Source organism: Electrophorus electricus, chromosome 6 (genome assembly GCF_041902795.1).
Source record: "Electrophorus electricus isolate QZ-2024a chromosome 6, ASM4190279v1, whole genome shotgun sequence".
In the NCBI taxonomy this organism is placed as follows: domain Eukaryota; kingdom Metazoa; phylum Chordata; class Actinopteri; order Gymnotiformes; family Gymnotidae; genus Electrophorus; species Electrophorus electricus.
This window is the reverse complement of record NC_137502.1, coordinates 25,899,668-25,919,742: the sequence shown is the minus strand read 5'-3', so window position 1 is coordinate 25,919,742 and position 20,075 is coordinate 25,899,668. Positions and strand designations below refer to the sequence as shown.

General features: G+C 36.8%; 3 protein-coding genes across 4 annotated transcripts; all 3 read left to right on the top strand.

Moving 5' to 3' along the window:
* Nucleotides 1-1,565: 1,565 nt before the first annotated feature.
* LOC118241233 (extracellular calcium-sensing receptor-like) lies at nt 1,566-5,266 on the top strand. Of its 2 annotated transcripts, XM_035525494.2 has the most exons (6): nt 1,566-1,817; nt 1,939-2,230; nt 2,386-3,177; nt 3,344-3,571; nt 3,707-3,830; nt 4,024-5,266. In XM_035525494.2, exons 1-6 carry the CDS (start codon nt 1,603-1,605, stop codon nt 4,929-4,931), a joined length of 2,559 nt encoding a protein of 852 aa, XP_035381387.1. In that variant the 5' UTR covers nt 1,566-1,602; the 3' UTR covers nt 4,932-5,266. The 2 variants fall into 2 exon arrangements, with proteins under 2 accessions (XP_035381387.1, XP_081571811.1); XM_081715685.1 differs by lacking the exon at nt 3,344-3,571.
* Nucleotides 5,267-7,441: 2,175 nt separating this feature from the next.
* On the top strand, nt 7,442-12,717 carry LOC113568586 (extracellular calcium-sensing receptor-like). The gene is made up of 6 exons (XM_026996783.3): nt 7,442-7,686; nt 7,837-8,128; nt 8,317-9,108; nt 9,275-9,502; nt 9,636-9,759; nt 9,974-12,717. The coding sequence occupies exons 1-6, from the start codon at nt 7,466-7,468 to the stop codon at nt 10,879-10,881; spliced, it is 2,565 nt and encodes an 854-aa protein (XP_026852584.3). The 5' UTR covers nt 7,442-7,465; the 3' UTR covers nt 10,882-12,717.
* Nucleotides 12,718-15,247: 2,530 nt separating this feature from the next.
* Nucleotides 15,248-18,788, top strand: LOC113568587 (extracellular calcium-sensing receptor-like). The gene is made up of 6 exons (XM_035525287.2): nt 15,248-15,462; nt 15,600-15,891; nt 16,073-16,864; nt 17,033-17,260; nt 17,387-17,510; nt 17,723-18,788. The coding sequence occupies exons 1-6, from the start codon at nt 15,248-15,250 to the stop codon at nt 18,628-18,630; spliced, it is 2,559 nt and encodes an 852-aa protein (XP_035381180.1). The 3' UTR covers nt 18,631-18,788.
* Nucleotides 18,789-20,075: the final 1,287 nt, after the last annotated feature.

Below are 20,075 nucleotides of genomic sequence, written 5' to 3'. Positions count from 1 at the left end.
TGGTCTTGTCACAAACCCTGCCCGTGGTCATGCCCCAAGACTTGTCCCAACTCCTGTGTCTACCTCTCGCATTGTGTCAGCCACTGTGTCTACTTCTAGTGTTGGTACTTCATTTGTCTCTCGTTCTTTTGTTCCTGCTTTCTTCTCTGGCCACTCTACTTCGGATTGTTCTTGCTTCGGGAGTTGCGTGTTGAGGGGGTGGGGTAGGGTGTTGGGTTACTGTCACACTCAAAGACTGGTTTCCTGTCTCCTACCCTTTAGCTCTACCTGATCCTTGTTTAGCCTTTGTTAGTGTGTCTATTTAAACTCTGTCTCTTCCTTTTGTGTTTGCTGGTCATTGTTTTGGTATATTCCGCATGAGCTCTCGTCTTGTTCCTATGTACTTTCTCTCTACATTCCAGGTTAAGTTGCCATCTCAGTTTAGGTTGCTTTCCCTGTTCATGTTTGCTTGTATGTTGTACTTTCTCTCTGTTTTCATATACGTTGCTTTCCCTGTTAGTATTCGCTTGTCTGAGTCCGCTCTTTCCTCATAAGATGTTCTCCCATCAGTTTGCTTCTGTTTAGGTTTCTCTTCCACTTTTTATATACACAAGCGTTGTCTGGTTTTCTTTTGAGTTATGTTTTTGTCTTGGTTGTTGTTTGTCTCTTCCGTAGCCTGGTTCAGTGTACTCTCCACTTGTCCTAGTTTTATACCTCATCATTGTTCTCCTTTAGTCTTTCCTTAATGTTTAGTTCCTTTGTTGCCTAGTTCTCGCACTCACCCTGTTAGCCAATTATTCTTCTGTTAGCTTGTTTGTTCTTCATTTTATTCTGTATTGTTAGTCTGTATCTGTTATTAACCATATTATTTATTTATTCTATTCAATCCATGTTAGTTCATTATGGCTTCCAGAGTTAGTGGCGTCATCACTTCGCAAGTGTGTTCACTCTCCACCTCCCACTCCTTACACTTTGAGGGCTAGAGGTTGGCTAATACAAACTGTGCATGGTAAAAACAGATAGGCTATATTTACAAGACACATATAGGGTTTATAATCAAGAAATGTTTCTAATTAAGTTGGTTTCAAACTGTAGGTTTAGCAATTTTTGTTGATTGACAGCAGTTTAACTAAGCTGTGTGCTTATCATACAATTGAAAGTGTTATATTTAATAAAAATGTATTTAATAGATATATTTATTCCCAAAAGACAAACAAAGTTAAGAAATGAACACGTAAATCAGCCATGAGCATTTGAAAACACGAGACCAAATAAATTATATGTGGGCTAGGTGTCTGGCTAGCTGTTTGGCTTAATTTAAAACAACTTATTGTAACATATACAGATGGAGTGGCAATATGAACAGCTGGTGCAGAGAGAGATCTGATTTTCAATGCACAGGTACAGATTTCACAGACAGATTTTAATCCACAGGTAAACCATTCTACTCTGATTACATTTCAGAGTCACGCCTCCTTTGCCTTTGACCTACCAGTAAAACTTCACCATAGAGTATTTGCCATTTTACCAGCATAAATACTACTTATCCTTCCTGTTCAAAGAACTGAAACATCAGACCTGTCAGACTTTCTTAACCATTAACCATTAAAGGTGGATAGTTGGATGGAGCCTATCTTTGCTCTCTTGCATGTAGTAATGGCCATCATTAATTTTTCCAGAGCAAATGGGACAGCCTGCACCCTGCGAGGAGAGTCTGCATTCCCACAGTTATCAAAGTATGGTGATATTATAGTTGGAGGAATTTTTGCCTTTCATAGCAGTTGGGAGATCACAGACTCATCCTATGTGGTCAAACCACCTCCAGTGAAGTGTACGAGGTAAGCAGAAGAGGCAAGTGTGAACGTGTATTATACTAAAATGTTACATGATCAAGAATGGCACATCAGTCAAGTTTTTATTGTAAAATAATGTCATTGTATTTTTTCATTTATCATTCAGTCTTGATGTCAGAGCCTTACAATATTCACAGTCCTTGATGTTTGCAGTAGAGGAGATCAACAACAGTTCCTCTTTACTGCCTGGTGTCTCACTGGGCTATAAGATCTATGACACCTGTACGTCCAAAGCAGTGGGGGTTCAGATGGCTATGGCACTTGTTAATGGAAATGAGAAATCAGTCTCAAATGAGTTCTGCACAAAACCAGCCCAGGTACAAGCCATAATAGGAGAGACATACTCATCAGTGTCCATGGCTGTGGCAAAGAGTATTGGACCTTTCAGCATCCCATTAGTAAGAATTTAAGTGATAAGTATATTGTGTTTTAAAACGTAATTTTAATGGTTAGAAAAAGAAATATGAATCTTATTACCAACATTAATGGCATATATCAATATGAGAATGCATATAAACATAATGCCTGAGACACCTGTAAAAATGTGTTTTAGATCAGTCACTGTGCCACCTGTGAGTGTCTCAGTGACAAAAGGAAATATCCCTCATTTTTACGCACTATTCCCAGTGATTACCACCTAAGCAGAGCAATAGCAGAAATGGTCAGGCACTTTGGCTGGACCTGGGTGGGGGCAATAAGAAGAGATGATGACTATGGCAACAGTGGGATGGCTGCATTTACTGAAGTTGCAGAGCAGTTGGGCATATGCTTAGAATATTCGCTTCCATTTTTTAACACCTATTCACAAGGAAAGGTTTTGGGAATCATTGAGCAGATCAAAAGCTCCACTTCTCGAGTGATAGTAGGATTTGTTGATGCCGGGGACTTAGAGATTTTGCTGGATGCATTTTTTGAGCACAATATCATTGGATACCAGTGGGTGGGGACCGAGGCCTGGATTGTTGATCCAGAACTGGCCAAAATGGACAAGCACAGCATACTGCAAGGAGCCATAGGGCTGGCTGTCCCCAATATAGAGGTGACAGGTCTCAAGGACTTCATTCTAGAGTTAAATAGAGTGAAATCTGCAGGCAGTGCAATTTTTACTAAATACTGGGAGACATTATTTCATTGTAAATATACAATCCAGAATGATTCAGAGGACTCATCATTATGCACAGGAGAAGAGGAATTGTCTGAAACTAACAGCATCTTTATGGACATGTCCCTGATGCCATATTTCAATAATGTGTATAAAGGTGTTTATGCTATCGCTCATACACTACATAACCTTCTTGGCTGCAAAGAAACATGTTCAACAAATAATCAGCTCGATCATCTCACAGTAAGTAGACTATTCTAACACTATTCCTGTATTTCATAGTGACCTTTGGAACACTCACTTAGCACAAATTCAAAAATGCTATACTTTAATTGGCAAAGCAGTATTCTTTACTGTGCTCTTAAACCATATAACTTTTACCAACAAATAAAATGGTCTATTTCATCAGTTTCTAGAACATCTTAAAATGGTGCGATTCAAAACTAAAGGGGGTGAAGAGGTTTATTTTGATAAAAATGGTGACCCTGTTGCGAGATATGAGGTCATAAACTGGCAAACAAGTGCAGAAGAGCACCATGAATTTGTCACTGTTGGACTTTATGACTACACTTTCCCTGTTCATAAGCGATTAACTCTAAATGTGACTTCTATTGTGTGGGCACAAATTACTAATAAGGTCAGATTTGCACCTTGGTCTTAAGTAAAGAACTCCTTAAATAGATATGATATTTGCAATGTGAAGTTGAAGAAAGCATTTTCACTAGGTACCTTTTATCTTGTAATGTCAATGAACATTTTCTCTTGATTATAGGTCCCAAAATCTGTGTGCAGTGAAAACTGCCCTCCAGGCACCAGGAAGGCTGTGCAGAAAGGAAAGCCTGTCTGCTGCTTTGACTGTATACCATGTGCAGAAGGAGAGATCAGTAATATAACAGGTACTTAAATACAGAGAAATAAGAAACAAAAAATATTATTATTGGGATTACAACAATGATTAAAAGTCTTATAGACACAAGTTATTCTACTTGTTTTAAGAGAGTAAGTAGATGTAGTGTATTCAGCTGATTATTTTCCCTGTGAATCGAACATCTCATTGTATTGTTTACTTTATTTCTTACTCCAAAACAGATTCTATCAAATGTGAACAATGTTATCAAGACTACTGGTCAAACTCACAAAGGAATGAATGTATAAAGAAGGAAACTGAACATCTGTCTTATAAGGAAACTATGGGAATTTTGCTAACAATTGTTTCTGTGGTTGGTGCATTCATGACACTGGCAATATTAGTTGTATTCTATAGATACAAAGATACCCCAATTGTGAAAGCCCACAACTCAGAGCTGAGCTTCCTGCTGCTCTTCTCTCTGACTCTGTGTTTCCTCTGTTCACTTACTTTCATTGGTCAGCCCTCTGAGTGGTCCTGTATGCTGCGTCACACAGCGTTTGGGATCACCTTCGTCCTCTGCATCTCCTGTGTTCTGGGGAAAACAATAGTGGTGTTAATGGCCTTCAGGGCTACACTTCCAGGCAGTAATGTCATGAAATGGTTTGGGCCTCCACAGCAGAGACTCAGTGTTCTTGCCTTCACTCTCATACAGGTCATTATTTGTGTGATTTGGTTAATAATGTCACCTCCTTTTCCATTTAGAAATCACAAAGTCTACAAGGAAAAGATTATTCTAGAATGTAAATTAGGTTCATCCATCGGTTTCTGGGCTGTACTGGGTTACATAGGACTCCTAGCTAGTTTATGTTTTCTTTTGGCTTTTCTAGCACGGAAGCTGCCTGATAAGTTTAATGAAGCTAAATTCATCACATTCAGCATGCTCATATTCTGTGCAGTTTGGATCACCTTTATTCCAGCTTATGTCAGCTCTCCTGGAAAATTTACTGTAGCTGTGGAGATATTTGCCATTTTGGCCTCAAGCTTTGGTTTGTTATTCTGTATATTTCTTCCAAAGTGTTACATAATTATACTGAAACCAGAGAAAAACACTAAAAAGCAACTTATGAGTAAAATGCCAAATAAGTGAGCTAGTTGACTACATATTTCCCATTAACCTGGTTCATATTTTAGATGAAATCATCTTCATAAGGACTTTATGATACTGATCACTTTGATATTAATATTTGATATGCTACTCTGTAGGCTCTGTTTTGAAAATGTTATGTACTTACACATACACACATGCATATTAAAGGAAACATTAGGCAAAATGCCACAATCAAGTACCTAAAATCTAGGTCAATACCAAATAAGATTATGTTGATGCTACATAGCATAGTGGCTCTGGTGTGGGTGAACAGCAAATGTTCTGAAGAAATGACATAAAAGACAACTTAGAGTAATAAACACTGTAAAACATGATAGGTGTATGATATTGTGAAGTTATTTATATAAATCGGAGTACACTGTAATTACTACACCTTGAGGGGTACATTTATTACTCTGAGCCAGAAGAAAGCATTTACTTCATAAAGGAAGTTGGATCTTTGGGCTTCAATCTGTGGTCATGTTAATGCCACTGTTACTAGTCAGTTAAGGACCACAGAGCAGGTTATAGGATGGAAGAATTTAAAGCAGAAGTAAGGTAAGGACAACCATGAATCCAGATACCCTGCAACTGCTTATGAGGAGCTTGTGAGGATTGAAACCTTTTTTTAAAAGTGGTTCATTATAGATTTTTTTTTTATTATTATTGAAAATAAACTAATATATGTCCGGCAGATGGTAGTTGACTTCTAATACAAAGATTTCCATATACCAATCCGGACGTATTTGTATAAACATTATCAAATACATTCATCTTTTGTAAAATCGTGACAAATAACTGTGCTTAATTTGGTCCTATTTACGTCAAAAAGGGGATTATCCAGACAAATTTAGTCCAGATTAAAAGTTTAAAAAAACTGGCCCCTGGTGTACTAAGACCATGTCAATACAATCACAGATAAACTGTCAGAATTCAGATAATTAACAACTAATTTTTGATATCTCGAACATTCAGTTAGACTAGCAATAAGCAATGACTTGTGCAGAAAGTATATAGCATAGGCTTTAGCAGGCTATGTTTCGCCATATGAAAATAAGTTTAACAACAGAATTGTGGCAGAATGTTAACTTTAAAAGGTTTAAAGTATGTAGATAGAAAGTTAATTTCTAGATGAATTTGCAGCTTATAAAAATGTAGCAAAAGTAGTAATTTTGTTACAGGCAGAAGTAATGTGATTAGTGTTCCAAGCCCTAACCACAGTAAATTATTTAGCAACTACATTGAAATGTGCATGCGGGTACAAAAGCTTACGAGGAAGAAGAGGTAAAACAATGTGATAACATGGTCATGGGTTCGCTTCCCAGAAAACACAAATACTGTCATATCGATAAATATATGTAAGTCTCTCTAGATAAGGGCATCTGCAAAATGCTGATGATGTAAATTTTATGTTCAAATATATTTACTGACACCTATGTCAAAGTCTTCATATGACACCCATAAATGTTTGCGGATACAGAGATGCAGAAGTATAATTCAGTAAGAGTAAACTCTTACCACAGCCTAATTCTTTTTAGAAACACCTACCTTGCGCCTACAATCACTGACCTCTTTAATATGTATACACTTATATTAAAGCATATTAAAGGTATACAGTAACAGAGTGAACAATCAATGAGCCAGCCTCAACTGAGGTAATTGCTGTTCAGTGCCTCAATACAGGCCCACTGTTGACTGAATATTTGTGGAATAACATCATTCTTAATAGAGAAGTTTCATTGACTTTGAAGGGGCATAGTAGACATTGCATTGCCATGAGTGTATCACACAGAGTAGTTCTGATGAAACTTTTAGATGTGTCAGTATCACTAATGTATTGAGTGTGATCTGTCGCTTCATGATGACAAGCCTTCACTCCTGTGGTCAAGAAACTAACCACTGAGGGCTAGAGGATGGCTAACACAAACTGCACATGGCACAAACAGAAAAGCTATATTCACTACTTATAGACTAATATAGGGATTATAATCAAGAACTGTCTCTAATTAAGTAGCTGATGAGACTGTAGATCTACTAATATGTGATGAATGGATGTCAGTCTAACTAAACTGTGACTGAAGTTGAAGGCATATTATATTTATTCACAAACTAACAGTCAAACATGCAGACATAGATAAGAAGGAAACAATTCAATCAGCAAAGATCATCTGAATACAAAGGACACCACATAAATTAAAAGTTGACTAGGTGTTCAGTTAGTTGGGGTGATTATTAATAAAAGACACAATTTATTGTAATGAATAAAACTGAATACAAGTGTAATAGAGCTTGTTCAGAGACAGATCTCATTTTACAGCCACACATGCAAAACTGACAGGCAGATTTTAATCCACAGTAAACCAGGCTATTCTGCTCACATTTCAAAGTCACACCTCCTTTGACTTCGGCCTACCAGTAAAACTTTACCACAGAGAATTTGCCTTTCTATGTATATAAATACCACATATCCTTCCTGTTCAACCAACTGAAGCATTAGACTTGCCAGACATTCTTAGCCATTAGCTCCAGTCAATATGTGGATGGAGCCTGTCTTTGCTCTCTTACATCTGGTAATGGCCATCATAAATTTTTCCAAAACTAATGGGACTGCTTGTACCCTGCAAGGAGAGTCTGTATACCCACAACTATCAAAGGATGGTGATATTATAATTGGAGGAATATTTCCCTTTCATAGTAGTTGGGAGATCAAAGACTTGTCCTATTTGGTTATACCACCTCCAACGAAGTGCATGAGGTAAGTGGCCTGGGAAAGTAAGTATTGTAGAAACTGTGTGAGCATGTATTATACCAAAAATATGATATGACCCAGAATGAGACAGCAGTGCTGGAAGTTTTAAAATTTTATTCTAAAATATTGTCATTATATTTTTCTGCTATTGACAAGTTTTGATTTCAGAGCCATACAGTTCTCACAGTCATTGATTTTTGCAATAGAGGAGATCAACAACAGTTCCGCTTTACTGCCTGGTGTCTCCCTGGGCTATAAGATCTATGACACCTGTAGTTCCACAGCAGTGGGGGTTCAGGTGGCTATGGCACTCGTTAATGGAAATGAGAAATCAGTCTCAAATGAGGTCTGCACAAAACCAGCTCAGGTACAAGCAATAATAGGAGAGAGCTATTCTTCAGTGTCCATGGCTGTTGCAATGAGTATTGGACCTTTTAGCATTCCCTTAGTAAGAATTTAAGCAATTAAGAACTTTTAACTCTGTCTATTAAAACATAATTTTAATTCTTATTAAACAATATGAAAGAAAAAAAGTTATTTTAATAACCAATTTTATTGGCATATGTCATTATGATGGTGCATATAAATTTGTCACTAAACATAGTGCCTGAGAAATATATATAAATGCGTTTTTAGATCAGTCATGGTGCCACCTGTGAGTGCCTCAGTGACAAAAGGAAATATCCCTCATTTCTGCGCACTATACCCAGTGATTACTACCAGAGCAGAGCAATAGCAGAAATGGTCAGGCACTTTGGCTGGACCTGGGTGGGGGCAATAAGAAGAGATGATGACTATGGCAACAGTGGAATGGCTGCATTTACTGAAGTTGCAGAGCAGTTGGGCATATGCTTAGAATATTCACTTCCATTTTTTAAAACTTATTCACAAGGAAAAGTTCTGAGAATCATTGAGCAGATCAAAAGCTCCACTTCTCGAGTGATAGTGGGATTTGTCGACACCTGGGACTTAGAGATTTTACTGGATGCATTTTTTGAGCATAACATCACCGGATACCAGTGGGTGGGAACTGAGGCCTGGATCTTTGACCCAGCTCTAGCCACACTGGACAAACACAACATACTGCAAGGAGCCATAGGGCTGACTATTCCTAAAACAGAGGTGACAGGTCTGAAAGAGTTCATTTTAGATTTAGACCAAGTAAAATCTGCAGGCAGTGCCATTTTTACTAAATACTGGGAGACATTATTTCATTGTAAGTATAAAGTCGAGAGCGATTCAGAGGATTCAGCATTATGCACAGGACAAGAGAAATTGTCTGAAATGGACAGCACATTTACTGACATGTCCATGATGCCATATTTCAATAATGTGTATAAAGGGGTTTATGCTATTGCCCATACACTACATGACCTTCTAGGCTGCAAAGAAACTTGTTCTTCAAAGAAGCAGCCTGATCCTCTCACAGTGAGTTAATGTTTCTGCACTTAAAGATTTGGAACACACATTTAGCACTAATTAAAAAAACCCAGACAAAATGTTGTAGTGTAACTGACAATGCCATGTATTATAGTGTTTTTAAATGGTATAACTTATACCGATATTTATTGTCAATAAACCACTGTTTCTTCAGTTTCTAGAATATCTCAAAATGGTGCATTTCAAAACTAAAGATGGTGAAGAAGTTTATTTTGATAAAAATGGTGACCCTGTTGCGAGATATGAGGTGATAAACTGGCAAACAAGTAAAGAACAACAACACGAATTTGTCACTATTGGACTTTATGACTCCACTTTCCCTGTTTACAGTCGATTATCACTAAACATGCCTTCTATTTTGTGGGCTAAAAATACTAATAAGGTAAGAAAAAAGGAAGAATTGTATTTTGGCCTAAAATAAAGCACTTTTCATATGGAGATGATAATTGCAATGTGGAGTTCAAGAAATCCTTTTTACAAAAATAAAAAAATAAACATATCCCCCTTGATTATAGGTTCCAATATCTGTTTGCAGTGAGAGCTGCCCTCAAGGCACCAGGAAGGCTGTGCAGAAAGGAAAGCCTGTGTGCTGCTTTGACTGTATACCATGTGCTGAAGGAGAGATCAGTAATAATACAGGTACAAAAATTCCCAGATTTCTTTTGTTAAAATTAAATTAAAAAAATAGTGTAATAGTCTTTATGAAAAGAACAACATGTTGTTCATTCATTTATTCATTCATTCTCATAACAAAGAAGATTCAATAAACATTTATTTTTGTAGTGTATTCAGCTAATTATTCTCCACATGTATTTGATTTCTATTTATTATTTCCTTTCTTATTCCACAACAGATTCTATTAAATGTGAACAATGCTATGAAGACTCCTGGTCAAATCCACAGAGGGATGAATGTATAAAGAAGGAAACTGAATATCTGTCTTATGAGGAAACTATGGGAATTTTGCTAACAGCTGTTTCTATTATTGGTGCATTTTTGACACTGTCAATATTAGTTGTATTCTATAGATACAAAGATACCCCAATAGTGAAAGCCCACAACTCAGAGCTGAGCTTCCTGCTGCTCTTCTCTCTGACTCTGTGTTTCCTCTGTTCACTTACTTTCATTGGTCAGCCCTCTGAGTGGTCCTGTATGCTGCGTCACACAGCGTTTGGGATCACCTTCGTCCTCTGCATCTCTTGTGTTCTGGGGAAAACAATAGTGGTGTTAATGGCCTTCAGGGCTACACTTCCAGGCAGTAATGTCATGAAATGGTTTGGGCCTCCACAGCAGAGGCTCAGTGTTCTTGCCTTCACTCTAATACAGGTCATTAATTGTGTGATTTGGTTAACTATTTCCCCTCCTTTTCCCTTCAAAAATCTGAAGCTCTACAAAGAAAAGATTATTTTAGAATGTAATGTGGGTTCAATAATAAGTTTCTGGGGTGTACTGGGTTATATAGGACTCCTGGCTCTCTTCTGTTTTGTTTTAGCTTTTTTGGCTCGAAAATTGCCTGATAACTTTAATGAAGCCAAATTCATCACATTCAGCATGCTCATATTCTGTGCAGTTTGGATCACCTTTATTCCATCTTATGTCAGCTCTCCTGGAAAATTCACTGTAGCTGTGGAGATATTTGCCATTCTGGCCTCAAGCTTTGGTTTGTTATTCTGTATATTTCTTCCAAAGTGTTATATAATTGTATTGAAACCAGACAAAAACACTAAAAAGCAACTTATGGGTAAAATGCAAAATAAGTGAGCTAGTAGCCTACATATTTACCATTAATCTGATTCATATTTTAGATGAAATTATCTTCATTAGGATTTTATGATACTGATCATTTTGATCTTAATATTTGATGTGTAACTCCACAGGATTTCTTTGACTATGTTATGTAATTACACACACACACAAACGTGCACACACACACATGCATATTTAAGGAAAACATTAGGCATGATGCCACAATCAAGAACATAAAATCTAGATCAATACCAAATAAGAGGATTTTGTTGATACTAAATATCAAGGTGCCTATAGAGTGGATGATCAGCAAATTCCTTGCAGAAATGACATAAAAGACAACTTAGAGTAATAAACATTATAAAAATAAGTAAACTAGTATACTACATATTTACCATTAATGTGGCCACATATAAAGATTATAGCCTGTGCAAAATATTTTAAAATATTTGAAACATTCTGAAGAATAAGAATAATTTAACATACTAATATATATATATATATCTCACACACACACACCATATTTTATACATTTGTCCCATTCAGTACTGGTACAGGAGCAAAAAAATGCCATCAATATTACCAAGGTATGTTGAGCTTTCTAAATAGACAAAGCACTGCCAGCAGTGTAAAACATAGCTTATGCCAGTAGCAAGGAGCACACACAAGGAGCAGTGTGTAACTGTAACAGACCATTTAGCTATAATGTGATATTTGTAGCTAGGTAGCTGGAATACTGTTATACAAAGCTCAGTGGTCAACAGATCAGTGACCCGTTGTTATGTTTACAGCTTGCATGTTGCATGAGCTGCTTTGCATTCTTCACCCTCTTAGCTTTGCTCTATAGATTCTGTTATTTATCTCAATCTACAGCAGCCTTCTTGAAAATTAAAATCCATGGGTGAAAGAGCTTTTTCTTGTGGAGCACATCGATTATGCAAAGCTCTACCTAACGCTATTAAAATGCTCCTACTCTGAACTGATTTAAAATGTTACTTAAAACCCCTCTTTTTAGATAGGCCTTATTTATGTTTGATAATTCATTTATTTATTTAATTTTACTTATTGTCAGTTTGTAGTGTTTGAGTTTAAAAAAAGTTGTCATGGTATGGCCCCTCCTCCCAAACGTCTCCTTGTGTGTGTGTGTCTTCATTCATCTGTACAGCTACGCCCTCCTTGGGTTTCACTCCTGCTCCTTGTTGTGTATTATTAGTGTGCGTGTATATAAGTCTCGTGTTTAAATGTGAATGTTGTCAATGTTTGACCCTGATAGCCTGTGAGCTACGTAATCGTTGTTGTGTGTATTAATAAACATATCTTCTGTGTTCCGCAACTTGTCCCCACATCCTGCTCTGCCCTCTCAGTGTAACAGAAACATCGACCACTGAAGGATGCCGGGAAAGAAGAGTAAAAAAAAGAAGGAGAAGGCAGCGCATAACCGTTCTTCCCCAGAGAGTGTGTCTGGGAAATTTTGGGGGGCCCTGGGTGTAGTTCAGGGGTGGACGCTGCGGAGTCCTACAGGCCCCAGATGGACTAGGACCAGACTGTTCTGAACATTTTGATATAGCATGATACCCATTTGTTTCATATGTAAGTACCTTTAAAGTGAATTTAGAAAAATATGCAATAACCGAGAAAAAGCCCCGAGATCTCAGAGGGTTAAGGACTAGGCAAGGTTAAGGACTGCTGTTGTACTCCAAATTCCAAGGCATTTGCCCGTTTTTGGTAAACAATTTAAAATCAAACACTACCAGTCTTGAAAGCTTGTTGAGGTTTTATCTATTTCTTTCACAAATTTTAATGCCTATAACTTGGTGTAGTTAATTTCTGTCTCTCATTTACTATGCTTTATCATGCCTAACTTCCTTTTATATTGATGAATCAATAAACTTTCCATTAATAGAATCTAATGTTGGAGGAGGTACACTGGTGTGAAAGTGTTTGCCCCCTTCTTGATATCTTTTTTTTTTTTGCATGTGTCACACTTAAATTTGTTGATAAAACAAATTGAAATACTAGACAGAGATTACACAAGTAAACACAAAATGCAGTTTTTAAATGAAGGTTTTTATTAAGGGGAAAAAAAAATCCAAACCTACATGGCGCTGTGTGAAAAAGTGATTGTCCCCTAAACCTAATAACTGGTAATGAGTCTTTTAGTGCTGTGGAGGTATTTTAGCCCACTCATCTTTGCAGAATAGTTGTAATTCGTCCACATTGGAGGGTTTTTGAGCATGAACCACCTTTTTAAGGGCATGCCACAGCATCTCAATCGGATTCAGGTCAGGACTGACTAGGCCACTCCAAAGTCTTCATTTTGTTTTTCCTAAGCCATTCAGACGTGAACTTGCTGGTACGTTTTGGATCATTGTCCTGCTGCAGAACCCAAGTGCACTTCAGCTTGAGGTCACAAACAGATGGCATTCAAACATTCTCCTTCAGGATTTTTTGGTAGACAGTTAAATTCATGGTTCCATTTACCACAGCAAGTCTTTCAGGTCCCAAAGCAGCAAAACAGCCCCAGACCATCACACTACCACCACCATATATTACTGTTGGTATGATTCTTTTCTGAAATACTGTGTTACGCCAGATGTAATGGGACATACACCTTCCAAAAAGTGCAACTTTTGTCTCGTCAGTCCACAGAGTATTTTCGCAAAAGTCTTGGGGATCATCAAGATGTTTTCTGGAAAAACTGAGATGAGCCTTTTTGTTCAGCAGTGGTTTTCATCTTGGAACTCTGCCATGCAGAACATTTTTGCCCAGTCTCTTTTTTTTTTTTTTTTGCCCAGTTTTCCACATAATAATAAAAACCTTCATTTAAAAACTGCAGTTTACAGTTTACTTGTGTTATCTTTGTCTAATATTTAAATTTGTTTGATGATCTGAAGCATTTAAGTGTGACAAACATGAAAAAAAAGATATCAGGAAGGGGCAAATACTTTTTCACACCACTGTATTTCTAACCTGTGCTATTAGATCCCTGTGTACTATCATGATTGGCCATCCTCTTAGTGTCCCTGAATCTATGATTTCCCTATCTCATATTGTTGTTTCAATTTTCAATTCCCATCCCTGTCCATGTTGTTTTTCTCTGTTTTTATGAGTTGCACCTGTGTCTAGTTAAGTCCTCGTTACCTTGTGTATGTAAACCCTGCCTTTTTGCCTATGTTTGGCTGTTTATTGTAAGCATAGCCTCTGTGTATGTAAATATAGCCAACTGTTTGTGTATGTAATTCTAACCAGTGTTTGTATATCGACACATTTGTTATTAGTTGTTCCTATCTCATAGCCTTTGTTTATCCTAGCCTCTGTGTATAACACCCTAGCCCTTGTTTTTGTCTTATCATGTATTCTAAAACTCCCCATGTTGGTAATTTGACACTGGACTGTTACAATAACCCTGACTATGGACTTGCTCCTAATAAATCTTGCTCTTCTCCGCAAACACACATACACACACAGAGGAAATGCCCTGATATTTCAGAGAGTGAATGCTAATCAAACATTTTCCCTGGTGTTCAAGATATAAGTAATCTGACAAATAGACACTTTGTGTGTGTGGTGGTATTGTTTTTTTGATCCACCACTTCTAATGTCTTTGAAGTTTAGCAGCTGAATTATTTGATTACATAGAAAAAGGAAATTGTAAAACACCCCCAGCATGCATTTTACAGACCTGCAGTTTACTGACCACTTACACAAATGCATGCAATCAACAGAATTTTCAGCCTCCAAATGGAAAAAGCAGTACAGCTGAACAACTCTTCTGTTTCACACCAGAGCCAGTTCTTCTGTATCGTCAAATGCATAATTTGTTTTCTGACTTCTAAAGCTTGATCTGAATCCATCTATATTATTACCAGTATGTGCTGAATGTATATCAATGTAACTCAGCAGTAGTGATCATGCAATTGAAGACATATTTATATTAATAAATACTGTATTTAATAGATATTACATTTATTCCAAACTAACAAACAAACAAATTAAAAGGGGAAACATTTCAATCATCTGTGATTATTTGCGAACTCATGACATTAAATATGTTAATTATGTTCCTGTTTAGCTGTTGTGGTTATTAATAAAAAAATAATTATTGTAACATATAAAGCTGGAGTGGCAATATGAACAGCTGCTGCACAGACATATCTTATTTTCAAATCACATGTACAGATTTTACAGGCAGATTTTAATCCACAGGTAAACCAGGCTACTCTGCTCACATTTCGAAGTCACACCTCCTTTGACATTGGTGTCTTTACCATATGGAATCTGCCTTTCTATCTGTATAAATACCACATATCCTTCCTGTTCAACCAAGTGAATCGTCAGACCTGCCAGAAGTTCTTAGCCATTATCTCCAGTCTGTAGGTGGATGGAGCCTACCTTTGCTCTCTTGCATGTAGTAATGGTCATCATCAGCTTTTCCAAATCTAATGGGACTGCCTGTACCCTGCAAGGAGAGTCTGTATACCCTCAACTATCAAAGGATGGTGATATCATAGTAGGAGGGATGTTTTCTTTTCATAGCAGTTGGGAGATCACAGACTTGTCCTATCTGGTTAAACCACCTCCACTGAAGTGCACAAGGTAAGCAGTAAAGTGAGCATTTCAGACATGTTTGAGAACATGTAATATATTCAAATGTAAATAATAACACAGCAGTGAAAGAGCTGTTAGTCTTTTCCTAAAATAATGTCATTGTATTTTCTTTCTTTATTCTGCAGTCTTAATGTCAGAAATTTACAATATTCCCAGACCTTGATGTTTGCAGTAGAGGAGATCAACAACAGTTCCTCTTTACTGCCTGGTGTCTCATTGGGCTATAAGATCTATGACACCTGTACTTCCAAAGCAGTGGGGGTTCAGGTGGCTCTATCACTTGTTAACGGAAATGAGAAATCAGTCTCAGATGAGCCTTGCACAAAACCAGCCCAGGTACAAGCAATAATAGGAGAGTCATTCTCATCAGTGTCGATGGCTATTGCGATGAGTATTGGACCTTTCAGCATTCCCTTAGTAAGAATTTATGCAACTATAAAGATGTTATGTCTATCAAAACATCATTTAACTGTTAAGAAAAGAACCATGAATGTGAAACTATTTGATCAAGAATTTAATGTCATATGTCAGTATGACGATGCATATAAACTTATCTCTAAACAAAATACATAAGACACCTGTATAATTGTGTTTTTAGATCAGCCATGGTGCAACCTGTGAGTGTCTCAGTGACAAAAGAAAATATCCCTCATTTCTGCGAACTATTCCCAGTGATTACCACATGAGCAGAGCACTGGCAGAAATGGTCAGGCACTTTGGCTGGACCTGGGTGGGAGCAATAAGAAGAGATGATGAATATGGAAACAGTGGGATGGCTGCATTTACTGAAGTTGCAGAGGGGTTGGGTATATGCGTAGAATATTCCCTTTCATTTTATAACACCTTTTCACAAAGGAAGGTTCTGAGAATCATTGATCAGATCAAAAGCTCCACTTCTCGAGTGATAGTGGGATTTGTCGATGCTGGGGACTTAGAGATGTTGCTGGATGCATTTTTTGAGCACAACATCACTGGATACCAGTGGGTGGGAACTGAGGCCTGGATCTTTGATCCAGTTGTGGCCAAAATGGACAAGCACAACATACTGCAAGGAGCCATAGGACTGGCTGTCCCTAATACAAATGTGAATGGTCTGAAGGAATTCATTCTAGATTTAAATAGAGTGAAATCTGCAGGCAGTGCCATTTTTACTAAATACTGGGAGACATTATTCCATTGTAAATATACAGTGCAGAATGAGTCAGAACACTCAGCAGGATGCATAGGAGAAGAGAAGTTATCTGAAATTAATAGCATCTTCACTGATATGTCCCTGATGCCATATTTCAATAATGTGTATAAAGGGGTTTATGCTATTGCCCATACCCTACATGATATTCTCGGCTGCAAAGAAACATGTCAAACAAAAAAACAGCCCGATCCTCTCACAGTAAGTTAATAGTCTGTTGTAGCACTGTCCCTGTACTTAATACTGACCTTTGGAACACACAGTTAGCACTAATTCAAAAACTTGAAATAGCACTTGGTAAAGTTCTTTACAGTGCGTTTTAAACAATGTAACTTTTACTAACAAATAAACTTTGGTTTAATTCATCAGTTTCTAGAACATCTTAAAATGGTGCAATTCAAAACTAAAGGGGGTGAAGAGGTTTATTTTGATAAAAATGGTGACCCTGTTGCAAGATACGATGTCATAAACTGGCAAACAAGTGAAGAAGAGCACCATGAATTTGTCATTGTTGGACTTTATGACTACACTTTCCCTGTTCATAAGCGATTAACTCTAAATGTGTCCTCTATTATGTGGGCACAAAATACAAATAAGGTCAGATTTGCTCATAAGTAAAGAATTCCTTATATGGAGATGATACTTGTAATGTGAATTTGAAGAACACATTTAACTATGCACCTGTTATGTCTTCTACTAACTAAATATTTACCTTGATTATAGGTCCCGATATCGGTGTGTAGTGAGAGCTGCACTCCAGGCACCAGGAAGGCTGTGCAGAAAGGAAAACCTGTGTGCTGCTTTGACTGTATACCATGTGCAGAAGGAGAGATCAGTAATATGACAGGTACATAAATGCCAAAAAATAAAAACAAAAAATAATTAATTATTGGGATTACTGCAGTGATTAAAAATCTTACAGGTGCAAGTTGATCTCCTACATTTAACAGATATACATGAATATTGTAACAAAGTAGATTTGAAGTCTATTCAGCTGATTATTTTTTCCTGTATATCTAACTTCCCATTTCCATTGTTTGCTTTCTTACTCCACAACAGATTCTGTCAAATGTGAACAATGTTATCATGACTACTGGTCAAACTCACAAAGGAATGAATGTATAACAAAGGAAATTGAATACCTATCTTATGAAGAAACTATGGGAATTTTGCTAACAATTGTTTCTATTGTTGGTGCATTCATGACACTGGCAATATTAGTTGTATTTTATAGATACAAAGATACCTCAATAGTCAAAGCCCACAACTCAGAGCTGAGCTTCCTGCTGCTCTTCTCTCTGACTTTATGTTTCCTCTGTTCACTTACTTTTATTGGTCAGCCCTCTGAGTGGTCCTGTATGCTGCGCCACACAGCGTTTGGTATCACCTTCGTCCTCTGCATCTCCTGTGTTCTGGGGAAAACAATAGTGGTGTTAATGGCCTTCAGGGCTACACTTCCAGGCAGTAATGTTATGAGATGGTTTGGGCCTCCACAGCAGAGACTCAGTGTTCTTGCTTTCACTCTCATACAGGTCATTATTTGTGTGCTGTGGCTAACAGTTTCTCCTCCTTTTCCCTTCAAAAATCTGAAAGTCTACAAGGAAAAGATCATTCTAGAATGTAATTTGGGTGCATCTATAGGTTTCTGGGCTGTACTGGGGTACATAGGCCTTCTCGCAAGTCTATGTTTTGTTTTGGCTTTTCTAGCACGGAAGCTGCCTGACAAGTTTAATGAAGCCAAATTCATCACATTCAGCATGCTAATATTCTGTGCAGTTTGGATCACCTTTATTCCATCTTATGTCAGCTCTCCTGGAAAATTCACTGTAGCTGTGGAGATATTTGCCATTTTGGCCTCAAGCTTTGGATTGTTATTCTGTATATTTCTTCCAAAGTGTTACATAATCATACTGAAACCAGAGAAAAACACCAAAAAGCAACTTATGGGTAAAATGCAAAATAACTGAGATAACAGACTACATATGTACCATTAATGTGGCCATAGATATTGATTATAGCCTGTGTAAACTTGGACTTGGATGGACAATATATTAGAACAAATAAATGTAATGTTTCAAAAGAATCCGAAGATACTTTGTTTTTCAAGGTACCATTAAAAATTCAACTGACAAATTCTGTAGTTTACTTTGTCAAAAACCAAAAACATTCTCTTGTAAAGCTACAATTCAGCACTTCATCAGCTATCAACTTTTACTATTAATAGTATATATATATATATATATATATATATATATATATATATATATATATATATATATATATATATATATATATAATTTTAAAAAATCACACATATTTCAAGTTCTATATATAATTTAAAAAAATCACACATATTTCAAATTACAGGTTCAAAATATGCTCTCAACATTATTCAGCTTTACCAAGGTATGTTGGGCTTTCTAAACAGACAAAGAACTGCCAACAGTGTAAACAAGGTAAACAGTATCTTATGCCTGTAGAAAAAAAAAAAATGGCTCACCATACTCAGTCTGTTATTGAATAAATGTTCTGAATGAATGTGTATACATTTAGAATGACATTGTTGATTAGAGAACCATTCACTCAATCTGAGTTGCAATCACAGTTAAATGATGTGTAAATTCTATATTTTAAGATTTGGTAGATTATTTATTTCTTACATCAAGTGGAAGTGGCAGCTTTGCAGGTATTAGATGCATGCTGCACCATTACCTACAAATTTCATTATATGATTTAACCAAATATGATTACAATTTGAATTACACTGATATGAATACAAGAGTAGTTAAGAGTCAGTAAGCATAGCAATGTTGTTACAGAAGTAAGCATGACTGGTGCATTAAGCAGTCAACCTAAAGCTTAAATTCTTTTACAAATGGTCAATTAATTTACCCAGTATAAAACGTTTGACCCAAGACAATCACAAATGTGCCACACACTTCAGTCACTTTGCACCATCATCTGACTACAGACAAAACAACTACAAAATGATTATAACCAAAGCCAGGGTAGCCAAGTATTTATCTGTAATCCCTATTAGTAAAGGCAAAAATCATACTAAATATTGGTAGTTCCTTGATTTATCAGTTCTATGAGTTGCAATAATAAGAGGAACATGTAAAAATGTCTGCAGGGATAAAAGCCAAACATGAAAAGACAAAATAAAAATATACATATTCTACATAATATTAAGGACACAGAAAAAGCTACTGACAGCATTGATAGACAGCACATAAACATCACGTCTTTATTAGCACAAACAAAAATAAAATCCACACAACAATACTGTGCGATTAGATCACACATTCTCAAAGTTGTGTGTGCCACCATTTGGTAATTGTATTTTTATTTTTTTTTTCTATTATTATTAATTACAACATTCCTCACATTTAATGTCAGTCACTCAATATAT